Below are 12,659 nucleotides of genomic sequence, written 5' to 3' on the forward strand. Positions count from 1 at the left end.
TATGCAGAACATGTCATGAGGAATGCGAGGCTAGATGAAGGAGAAACAGGAATTAAAATAGCTGGAATAAATGTAAACAACCTCAGGTACGCGGATGATACGATCCTATTGGCAGAAAGTGAAAAAGATTTGAGAACACTCTTACTGAAGGTGAAAGACGAAAGTGAAAAGGCTGGTCTTATGCTGAATGTGAAGAAAACGAAAATTATGGCAACTACACCTACCAATTCGTGGGATATAGCAGGAGAAACAATGGAAGTAGTGACCACATTCAGTTATCTCGGTTCCCAGATCTCTGCTGACGGTGACTGCAGCCATGAAATCCGGAGACGCCTGTTGCTCGGTAGACAGGCGATGTCAAACCTTGACAAGGTTATAAGGTCCAGAGATATAACACTAGCAACAAAGATCCGTATTGTGAGGGCTATGGTCTTTCCAGTTGTGATGTATGGATGTGAGACCTGGACCATTAGAAAGACTGAACGGCGAAGAATTGACTCCTTCGAATTGTGGTGTTGGAGGAAACTTCTTAGAGTTCCATGGACTGCAAAGAGAACCAACAGATCAATTTTGGAGCAAATTAAACCAGATTTCTCCCTGGAAGGTCTAATCTTAAAACAAAAGCTGACCTACTTTGGACACACAATGCGAAGGCATGCCTCGCTGGAAAAAACATTAATGCTGGGGAAGATTGAAGGAACTAGAAGAAGAGGACGTCAGAGGATGAGATGGATTGATGGCATCACAGAAGCAATGTGTTCCAACCTGGAAGGTCTACGGGAGAAAGTGCAAGACAGGAAAAAGTGGCGTGATTTGGTTCATGGGGTCACGAAGAGTCGGAACCAACTAAACGAATAGAGAGAGAGAGAGAAAATAAAATATGCAACAGTAATATAACTGATCATTTAATGTGTAAAATATTGAATCAATTGTTTCAATTATATATACAGTTGGGCATCTGTGGCGACAGGAGAAGTGAATGTATGGGTTTGTCTCTGTGTTTGGCTCTTTGTTATAGTTGGCGTCATGAAGAACAAGAAACCAGATAACTGAGGAAAAAAGTGTCTGGTTTAATAGTTAGCAAAACCTACCCATTCTGTCAGCTCCATTACACAAGATTGTTGTTACCTAAATATGAAGCATGCATTAGCATATAACTATGAGATCTTTCTAGAGAGTATTCAGCTTTAAATTTTCACGCTCACAGTAATGGTGGCAGAGTGTCACACATGACATCTGTTAAATGTTTCAAAGTGACCTTCTTTGCACATACATTCTCCTATTGAGTAATGCAGAGAACAAATCCAATTTCTCTGGGTACTAGAAGTATTTTTTTATTTTAATTATTTAAATTTTTTGCTCAGTTGCATTATGAGTCCTGATGTAGTGTGTGCACAGAATAACATGGCTGGTAGATGTGCAATCGGCAGGGCACATGTGAGGCAGGCAGTAATGGTAAAGGTTGTGGGCAGGCACTTTAGGGGAAATACCGAGCGCTGGAGGGGAAGTGCCATTCTAAACTGAAGCCGAGGCTAACATTTTTGTAAATATGAAGCGGAAACCTTCCATACTCACACCTGCATGTTGACCGTTCACAAAGATCTACTGTCACCTCTGCTTTGGTTAGTATCTAGAAATAATTCTGCTGAAAATGTAATAAAAACAGCAACTTATTTTCACCTGGTTTATTAACCATTTTTAACTTTCAGAGAAGCGTTACGAGTGGTGAATTTTGGGTAAAACCTACATTTCTCTTGTTACTATGTTAAAATTAGCTTATTTTGCCAAAACATTGCTGAGTTCACACAATGTCTCCTCAGTAACATGTTGTGCAGATGCAACTATGAGAGAATTTTGAAACTGTGGTTTACTAAGTTTATTAACTGAGGAAAAGTATAAAAATAAACATATAACATCTTCACTTATGTTGTTCCAAAACCCACAACATTTCTCGTTTGATGAGCTATTGATGGGCCTTAAAAATTACATTCTTTGACTGACAAAATCTGTAGTTAGCCGAATAATTTGGTAGATAATGAAGTCTTGCACAATAAACACATACCAAAATACTCTCCTCTTTGCACACTATCATTTGTCAAAATCTCATTTCGATATCACAAGCTGCTTATGAAATATGAGGAATGTAGTGGTGGGTATTTCATTTTGACTTTATCGCTGGCGTGTGCGATAGCAAATGAGTGTGTTACATCAGATCAATTTTCTCGAGATTGATGACGGATAGAGATGTCCACCTAAATCTAAAGAAAAATTCAATATGTTAGCTACACTTCACAGACAGCAACATATCATGTAATATGCACCAAACGCAAAACCATAATGACTCCTATTTTTTGAATTTCAGGCCATCTCTTACTTAAATGCAAATATCACAGTAATAACCATTAAGAAAATCATGAGCATGTGTCATCATGAAACTGACATATAAAGAAGCTAAAAGTAACACAAAAATGAAATGTTTTCACAATTAGTTTCTGTAAAATTGTTTGATAAAGATTGTAGGATATATGGCTCAATTCTGTCATTACAGCACACAGCTGACCAGCCAAAAGTGGGCAATGTCAGCCTCCCCTATCAAACAAACAATTAAACTCACCCAGAGCTTCGGAGAAAACCTGGTCACTGCACATTGGCCACTGTATCCTGCGCAGACTATATTTACAACACGTCTAGCATTCAGCCTCTAGACACAGCATCTAATAAATTCCATGATAAACCTGTTTTATTTATAGTATCTTTACCACTACTAAGGATATTCTCCATTGTTACTAACATGTCCAGGAGTCCTTCTTGAAATCAACTTCACTATTTACGTGTCTGATAAATATGGCTGCCTGAACCATAACAAATTCTTTACAAAAATTCACAAGCTGACTGAGGATCACTTGCCTTATCACGATTGTCATTTTTGATAGTGTTGCATTCCAAAACTGAAGGTTCCTCCCATGCAGAAGACATAACCAGTATTACACACTGCCAAGTAGCCATTGCTGCTTTGATGTCTCTGTTGACTGACTCTCCCAACTCAGCTGGTGTTTCACCTGTGTTGTCTTGACCAGTGTGCACATGCATTTCTCCTCACTCACCACCACAGCACTACTGCTTTGCTCATGAGCAGGATCCTCAGCAAGTGCGAGTGCTCATGCTCAAAATAAATTAGTTGTTAAGACAGTAACTCTAGATATACTGCAGCTCTAGAGATCGTGAATAATTTGTAACTGATAACTTGTAACTGTTGTCACAAATGCACCAACTAAGAAGAAATTTGATGTCATCAAAAGTATGTAGGCCTGATATGGCAGAGGTCACCACAACAGCCATAATAGACACAAATGTAGTGGGAGTGCAAAATAGTTCCTGGTATGTAAAACAAACAAAAGGCAATGTCAGAATGTTGTGGTTAAGACAGAAAACAATCCCTTTTATACTGGGATGTTCATCTTATTTTGTTTAACCTATGTATTATACAAATGAAAGATTGTTTTATTCGGAATCTTATTCCATGCAGTACAAACATGGATTGGCAATCCCAGAATCCAGATTATTTACTACAAGTTTCTGGAAAGTACTCTCCCCTAGACTCTAAGCAAGATACATAAATCATTAAATCTGAACTGTGATTAATAATACAGCCAGTGTCCACTTAAGTTAGAACTCCTAGGTGACAGACTGTGAACAAAATTTCAGCCCCATATGCAGAAGACACATTTGGAGATTAATCAACAAAAGCTCAAAAGCGCTGAGGATGTATAGAGCTGTACCATGGGCACCACCATTTATCATGTGATGCTGATCTCTAACTAGTGACAATGCTCTCAATTAAGAGTAATTTATCATTACTCTGTTGGCACAGTCAGCATCCGTATTTGTTTTATTTAACTCCCTCCTCTTCTCTGTTAAAAATCAGTGTATACAGGGTGTTACAAAAAGGTACGGCCAAACTTTCAGGAAACATTCCTCCCACACAAATAAAGAAAAGATGTTATGTGGACATGTGTCTGGAAATGCTTAATTTCCATGTTAGAGCTCATTTTAGTTTCGTCAGTATGTACTGTACTTCCTTGATTCACCGCCAGTTGGCCCAATTGAAGGAAGGTAATGTTGACTTCGGTGCTTGTGTTGACATGCGACTCATTGCTCTACATCAAGCACATCAGTACGTAGCATCAACAGGTTAGTGTTCATCATGAACGTGGTTTTGCAGTCAGTGCAATGTTTACAAATGCGGAGTTGGCAGATGCCCATTTGATGTATGGATTAGCACGGGGCAATAGCCATGGCGCGGTACGTTCGTATCGAGAAAGATTTCCAGAACGAAGGTGTCCCAACAGGAAAACATTCAAATCAATTGATCGGTGTCTTAGGGAGCACGGAACATTCCAGTCTACGAGTCGTGACTGAGGAAGACCTAGAATGACGAGGACACCTACAATGGACGAGGCAATTCTTCGTGCAGTTGACGATAACCCTAATGTCAGCGTCAGAGAAGTTGCTGCTGTACAAGGTAACGTTGACCACGTCACTGTATGGAGAGTGCTACGGGAGAACCAGTTGTTTCCGTACCATGTACAGCGTGTGCAGGCACTATCAGCAGCGGGTACACTTCTGCGAATGGTTCATCCAACAATGTGTCAATCCTCATTTCAGTGCAAATGTTCTGTTTACGGATGAGGCTTCATTCCAACATGATCAAATTGTAAATTTTCACAATCAACATGTGTGGGCTGAAGAGAATCCGCACGCAATTGTGCAATCACGTCATCAACACAGATTTTCTGTGAATGTTTGGGCAGGCATTGTTGGTGATGTCTCGATTGGGCCCCATGTTCTTCCACCTACGCTCAATGGAGCACGTTATCATGATTGCATAAGGAATACTCTACCTGTGCTGCTAGAACATGTGCCTTTACAAGTACGACACAACATGTGGTTCATGCACGATGGAGCTCCTGCACATTTCAGTCGAAGTGCTCGTACGCTTCTCAACAACAGATTCGGCGACCGATGGATTGGTACAGGCGGACCAATTCCATGGCCTCCATGCTCTCCTGACCTCAACCCTCTTGACTTTCATTTATGGGGGCATTTGAAAGCTCTTGTCTACGCAACCCCGGTACCAAATGTAGAGACTCTTCGTGCTCGTATTGTGGACGGCTGTGATACAATACGCCATTCTCCAGGGCTGCATCAGCGCATCAGGGATTCCACACAACGGAGTGTGGATGCATGTATCCTCGCTAACGGAGGACATTTTGAACATTTCCTGTAACAAAGTGTTAGAAGTCACGCTGGTACGTTCTGTTGCTGTGTGTTTCCATTCCATGATTAATGTGATTTGAAGAGAAGTAATAAAATGAGCTCTAGCATGGAAAGTAAGTGTTTCCGGACACATGTCCACATAACATATTTTCTTTCTTTGTGTGTGAAGTATGTTTCCTGAAAGTTTGGCCGTACCTTTTTGTAACACCCTGTATAAATACATATTGTGTCTTTATACGAGTGGGCACAATAATGCACTGTCTTGGTTAAAATGCTAGTCTCACCCAATTTCATTTCATGGTGACCATTTCGAGGAGCATGCTCTGTTAAGACCAATTTATATTTGTTCAAAGTGATGGTTCCATTTATGTTCGGCTAAGTGAGTGTTAACACTTCTTTCCATGTTTCCAATGCATATTCAGCCACAACAACATGGAATTTTATAAACATCAGCTGTCACTGATGGATGATGTCTTTACTATCTCTATGGGAGTGATATTTAGGTGCCTGATGATTTTCATTTAATAATTATTTTTGAATTTTTGTTAGCAGTCATTTCTAGGATGACTGGCATCTATCTTCATGCATCTGCCCATTCAGGTTTTTCAAGGTTTTCACAATACCCTCCCATGAGTCATACAACTCAGGTTTTTCAAGATTTTCATAATACCCTCCCATGAGTCAAACAAATCTGTGGTCAAATGTGTTGCCCTTCTTTGTATATGATCAACTGTGTTGCCCTTCTTTGTAGGCATTCAATGTCCCCTGTTAGCCCTATTAGTACAGTTACCACACACTTGGGCAATATTCTAAGATGGAATGCACAAGCAATTTGCCAGCAGTCTCCTCTGTGTGCTGACTGTGCTTTGTCACTGTACTGCTGCTGAACCAAAGTCTGCCACCTGATTTTCCTACTGCATACACATTTCATATCCTTACAAAATGTTACACACAGCTATTAGTACCAGTCGGCCAATTCCAATTGTAACTCACAGATGTTCTTGTCACAAAATATTTCTTTTCTGTAATTTGCAAAGTGTACAATTTGACACTTCCAAAAATTTAAAAGAAGCTGCCAGTTTGAAATATTATACAAATCTGACTGATATTTATGGAGCTTTCTTCAGATGGTACTTAACTATACATAACTACGTCATCTGCAGAGAGCCTCAGGTTACTATTGTCTGCAATGTCATTAATATACAATAAGAACAACAAGCATTCCAACACATTTCCTTGGGCACAAATCCTCAACCTAACCACAAATTTAATGGTAATGAGTCAAATGATTTTCAGAATCTCGATGTTTTTACAATCCATGCTGGTTGGCATGGAGGGGGTCATTCTGTTTGGCACACCTCATTTAGGATTCTATAACAGATGGCTGTCAATTAGATCACTGTCAGAAATAATGTGTGCTATACATGTCTGTAAGTCCAGCCCCAATGAGCTTTGATGCAGTTGCTGATTAACGTCCAAAGATGTCTTCTGCAGATGGAGACAAAATTACCACGAATGGTATGATACACCAAACCACGGCCTCTCATCCCAGAAGTTTTAACTGAACTGAACAGTGATTACGAACAAAAGTAATACAATGATAATTTAACATTCTTTTAATAAACTGACTATAATTATTCCAGTAGCTTAACCTATTGTGTGAGAGCAGTCACTAATAAAGCACGCTTTTAATTTGTGTTTAAAAATATGGATGTGGATGCACTACAAGTGCAGTATGCAACAAACTGAGAAGATGGGATGGACCGAAAGTGTGTCCAGACAGCCAAAGCTGTTAAAGCAAGCACTCGCATAAAGCAGGAAACCCGGGTTCAAGTCCTGGTGTGGCACAAATGTTCATTTATTTCAATGCCCAATTGTGGCAGAGATCTGTATTTCTCTCTCTCTCTCTCTCTCTCTCTTAGAAAAGAAAAACAATTGTTCTAGTAGTGTCATTATCATACATCTGTTTACAAACATGCAATATGTAAGACATACACCATTATCCTAAGTCACTAAAGGTGACCAAACACCCACAAAAGATAATAATATTTACAGTTAAGTAAAATTTCAGCACATTTTAATTTGTCTGATCTTTGTTTCCTTTCTCCATGCCTCTGAGGCTTCCTCAGTATCAATGAATCTTTTTTCCTTTACTCCCCTATTCACTTTCAGCTCTTTGTTTCTGTCACTCATTTTTACATATGGGCTTTTCTCATAGCTGATGACAATGAGTTTTCCTATATTGACACTGGCATGGGCAGGCTTCTGCAGTTATCCCTTTTGTCTCATCTATGTTCTAAATTCACCCAAACTTCCTCAAACATTTATAACATTTCTGTTTCTTCATCGATCCATTAACTTCCTGTTCCATTTTATATCATGTGACTACCCTATTTTTGCTTTGTGTTATCCCCTCATTCCCTAGGTCCACTATCTTTGCAAACAGTTTTTGGTTCATTTCACTAGTTACTGGTGACACTCATTTACATTTATCACACAGTCTTTTTCTGTGCGTGCCTTTACACATCCCATTAATTTTTATCATCTACTTCTACACTTATATCTTCACTTTAATTTTCTCACATTTACATTACACCATTATAGCAGTTCAGTTGAACTTACTAGCAAGAAGTCAATATCATCCAACTGCAATCCCAAAAACTCATTTCTTTTTGCATGGTCATTCCTTCTTTTGCAACTGTTGCTTAGCCATTTCTGTTGTGTTTTATGCACATACTTTCACATTTTTCATACGATACCATAATTTTTATCATGTTGACCAGATATAATTTACTCACATCTTCAGTTTGTCCTTCAGCATGCACATAAACATTGTTTCACTCCAACTCACTTACGTTTAAATGGAGACCATTGACAATACACATCTTACACTTTCATGATATGGTATTTTTATGATCATGAGTTAACTGTACTCTTTAAGTTCATCCAACCCATTACATTTGTTTACACATTTTTTCCCATTTAATGACATTAATCATTTACTTATTTGCAATTATCTCTTTGTTCTCCCCACTATTGTACCATTAATGCTCTAACTTTATCATGTAACAACCTTACACCATATTTCATGCACAATAGTTTCATTTCATTATACAGGACTTCTTGAAAATGGGCAGGAGTCCATAACTAGTAGTGGCAGCATATAGAGAATGGAAAATAACAGCCAATCTAGGTTATTTATACTTATACTAATACTAATAAAAGTTATCAGAGGCTGAAAATTCCATGTTCTTACAGACAAACTCTAAAGTGTTCCATTTTCAACTTCAAAAGTTACAGTTTTTCATGAAAAATCAATAGACAAGAATAAATGAGACAGTGTTTTAGGGAGTACATAGCTGCCATAAGTATGAGGGCTGTGTTAGCAGAGACAACACAATGCTGATGAAAATGAAAGTCTACAAATAGCACACTAACTATGTAATTGTCTGGAAACATTTCATTACCATTCAATGCCTTCACTGTGTATTTCAAAGAGAATATACATGTTACAAAGTATTATTTTGTTGAAACTATCAGTCACTGAACCACAACTTGATTATTGAAGGAACAAATACATTATTCTGTTTGCTTGGTTACCATCACATGTTGAAAAATAGCTGCTCTGCAGCAGAAATCATTTTGTGCCTTAGAGTTTGCGAAGTGTGATTCCACAATTATAGGGCAAAGAAATTTCAGGTCGAGGTATCAAACTGATCCCCTGAATCAAACAATGGAAAATCCAGGATGGAATGTAATACTCACTATATAGCAGAGATGCTGAGTTGCAGATAGGCACAACAAAAAGATCTTTACATTTAAAGCAGTGTGGTTTCAGTTGCCTGAGACTGCAGTCGTGTGTGTGAGTTGCGTTTGCGTGCGTGTGTGTGTGTGTGTGTGTGTGTGTGTGTGTGTGTCTATTGTTGACAAAGGCCATTGGCCAAAAGCTTTAAGTGTGAAAATCTATTTGTTGTGCCTATATGTGACTCAGCATCTCTACTATATGGTGAGTAGCAACTTTCCTTCTCATAATATTGATCCCCTGAATGGATGGAATATTTGCAGTTGGTATTGACAGTGTGTATGTAAATGAAAAAGTCTTGGCCATCTTTGCATTTCTGAGAATTAATCATGCCAGTTGGGAGTTACAAAAGCCTACAGCAGCAATTTGGCATGTTTTCTGATGTTGGTAGGTTCTGAAGCCACAAAAGTTACAGCTGTAATAGGCTCTACATTATGATGAACCAAACAAACATATGGCATTTTCTGACAAGCTACAGAATGCTACTGGCAATGATAACACTTTTGCACAAAACATCATGTTCAACAAACACATTTTTTAAATCTGGAGCTTATAGAACCCACATGCACACACTGAACATGTACGAGTTTCACCCAAAGCCAACGTGTTTTACATGACATCCCACTCATCTCATTTTTCTTTGATGGAAACACAATTAACTGTCAGTAGTATATTGCTATGTTACAAAACTGGTTGTTTCTGAGGCTGAACAAGAACAACTTAAGTTTTCAATGAGACGGGGCACTTCCTCTTGGTGTTGCCAACTGTGTGAATACCTGGATGAAACTCTGCTGAGCCATTGGATTGTCATCAAACAGCTGATGACTTGGCACTTCTCAGCTGGCCTCCAAGGTCACCAGATTTGATGCCCTGTGACTTCTTCCCATGTGGTTTCATCAATGACAATGTTTATGAACTAACATTACACCTAGAAGAGTTGAAATACTGTCTAACGTCAATGACAATGGGCATATTTACCCGAGTATGGGAGGAATTTAAGTATAAATGCAATATTGTTTGTGCCACTGCTGGAGGAGACATACTGAACATCTGCAATCTAATTGTGAGAGATTGGAAATATGTGTCCCAAGTTTCATAGTTATTCTTTTTGAAACAACCTGTACACCACTTTTTTCTCTAACATCCCTCTCCCATGTTAAGCAGTTTATCTGACATTAGCTTGGAATTAAGCTGAGTGGAGCTACTATTTTTGAAAGTTCATACAGCTAGACTTCCTACAGATCACATGTAAGCTCCGCTGCATTTCAAACAAATGCTGAAAGTGCACGCATTTTTTGAAGCACACAAGGGTGCACTACTGGGAAAACACTCACCTTTCAAACACAGGGCCTGATGTGCCAGTAGCCCGCTGGGACACGATGCGCTCCGAATCTGACCCCGTTCCACCAGAATTCAAAGCAGCTTCCCGCCGTTTTCTCCTTTCCATTGAGATCTTCACGTCTGTTTTCAGTCGCAGGTACTTCTCTTTCAAGGTTCTGTACTTATCTTCCAACAATCGTTTCTCACAACGCAGTTTCTCAAAGACCCTGTAGTTCACAGAGAAAGCAATAAACAAAATATCAGGTGTATGTTTTTAGCTGAAAAGGTGACATTTCACTTGCTACAGTGTCAAAATTTGGATGATTCAAAATGTCAAATTCAGCCTTTCAAAAATAATCTAAAAAATATTTGGACTCTTGAGATACAGTTATTCCAACATCCACCAATAAAAATGGTAACAAATCAAGTATAATGTCAAATGTGTATCAGAAAGCTGACGCGATTTTTAAAACTACATTTGTCAAATGATAAATCAAAGTGGGACACCAATGAGGGTTCTTTTAACTCTCATTCACACATTAAAAAATTCTGCCCTTCTGAGGGAACAATCACATCCAGTTTACAATGACAGGAACTAAATATAGCTATGACGCAGCTTTTCTGTAAAAGCTGATTGCAAGTGCAAACCTACATTTTCTTAATAACAGACCTGCAAAAATTTTTCGGGTAGCATTATTTTTAATTAAATAATGATGCTCACAATATGCCATATTAATCAATAAATCAAAGATGTTGTTTGTGCCAAATTATTTATACAGAAATGAAAACTTTAAAGACAAATACATTTTTACTTATATCATTCTTCTAAACTGAAATTAATTAACAAGGCATCCATGTTATGAGCAAAAGAGTTTCTTATATTTTTAAAACTTAGTTCTTGAGAATGTGTGGTAAACAACTCTTCATTTGCTGAGGATACTTAGTATTCAAGAGAAAACATCTATCATTGCAGTTAATTAGATGTTAAATTATGGCAGTGGTGTGTGAACAATATGTAAGTGATCAGTAATGTATCTAAAACCTCATCATATTGAGATATGAGTTTTTCCACAGTGTCTCATACTGCAAACAAAGTTGAAGTTTTGCTTTTGTAATGCTTGTAAATTATTCAGAACAAATCAAGTCACGAGTAAACTTTATCTTCAGAACAGATTTGTTTATACACCTTTTTAAAGCAGTTGTGTTGTGAATCTTTTATTTAACTGGAAAAGTTGGAATACCATGTCACCATAAAACTTTTGTTTTTGGGAGTTTCTCATTAGTGTAAATTTATACATAATAGATGAAAGTTAATCAAGTAAGCATATAAGAAGTGGTGACTGAATTCAGACTTGCCCACATTACACTCTAAGATAATCCATGTTAAGGACATATGAAAAATGCAATCACATGGGAAAACATCGAAAGAGTGTACAACACTATATCAAACAGTCCAAAATTAAAAGTGCGTAGTGTAGCTGCCATCACAGGCATATCATAATAAAGAGTACAGTACACTTTACAAGCAGATAACAAAAATTAGTATCTCAGTAACATTACACCATTTAAAAAAGAATGTATTTGATTTCGTGTCCTTGTTTGTTGGTGGGGACAAGATGTGGATCCATCACTTCATGCCGGCAATCAAAACAATAGTTGTAAGATGATTTCAACAGCCATTGTTTATGGGGTGCAAAAAGGAAGCTTCTTATTGGCTATCTTTCATAAGCATTACCAATAATCATCAAATATAAAAACGTCTTCTGATGATGGAAGAAAGTTCAGAAGACTGCACCTGTCCACAAGGTTCTATATCTGCCTCTACATACATAATCTGCAAGCACCATTAGGTGCTTGGTGCAGGGTACCTTGTACCACTACTAGCCACTTCCTTTATTGGTCCACTCACAAATGGAGCAAGGGAAAAATGACTATCTATATGCTTCTGTACAAGTCCTAATTTCTCTTATCCTGTCTGTGTGGTCCTTACCTCAAATGTATGTTGGCGGGAATAGAATAGTTCTGCCTAATACCAAATCGTCTGCTGTTCATCTTCTAGAGTTACAGGCTTTTCAGGTCATTTCTGAAAGGATTTTTGCCACAACCGACCAACACCTAAACTTTATCACTTAAAATAACCGAGCTCATTTTTGAAATGCTAATCACTTACTCCAACTCATATATCACATTTGTCTCATCTTTCGCCACTTCTGCTGTCCCAATATCCCTTTAATCATTTCTCTCTGATTACTCAGTCAGT

At 38.1% G+C, this 12,659-nt stretch overlaps 1 protein-coding gene across 1 annotated transcript in view; it reads right to left on the reverse strand.

The window, feature by feature from the left end:
- The window catches only part of LOC124550937 (centrosomal protein of 164 kDa), a 635,732-nt gene that overhangs the window by 73,432 nt on the left and 549,641 nt on the right, over window positions 1-12,659 (reverse strand). The window contains exon 17 of the mRNA XM_047125745.1: window positions 10,414-10,626. Within this exon, the coding sequence (XP_046981701.1) occupies window positions 10,414-10,626 (213 nt within the window). The remainder of the gene's footprint in view (window positions 1-10,413; window positions 10,627-12,659) is intronic.

This window comes from Schistocerca americana, chromosome 9, assembly GCF_021461395.2.
Source record: "Schistocerca americana isolate TAMUIC-IGC-003095 chromosome 9, iqSchAmer2.1, whole genome shotgun sequence".
In the NCBI taxonomy this organism is placed as follows: domain Eukaryota; kingdom Metazoa; phylum Arthropoda; class Insecta; order Orthoptera; family Acrididae; genus Schistocerca; species Schistocerca americana.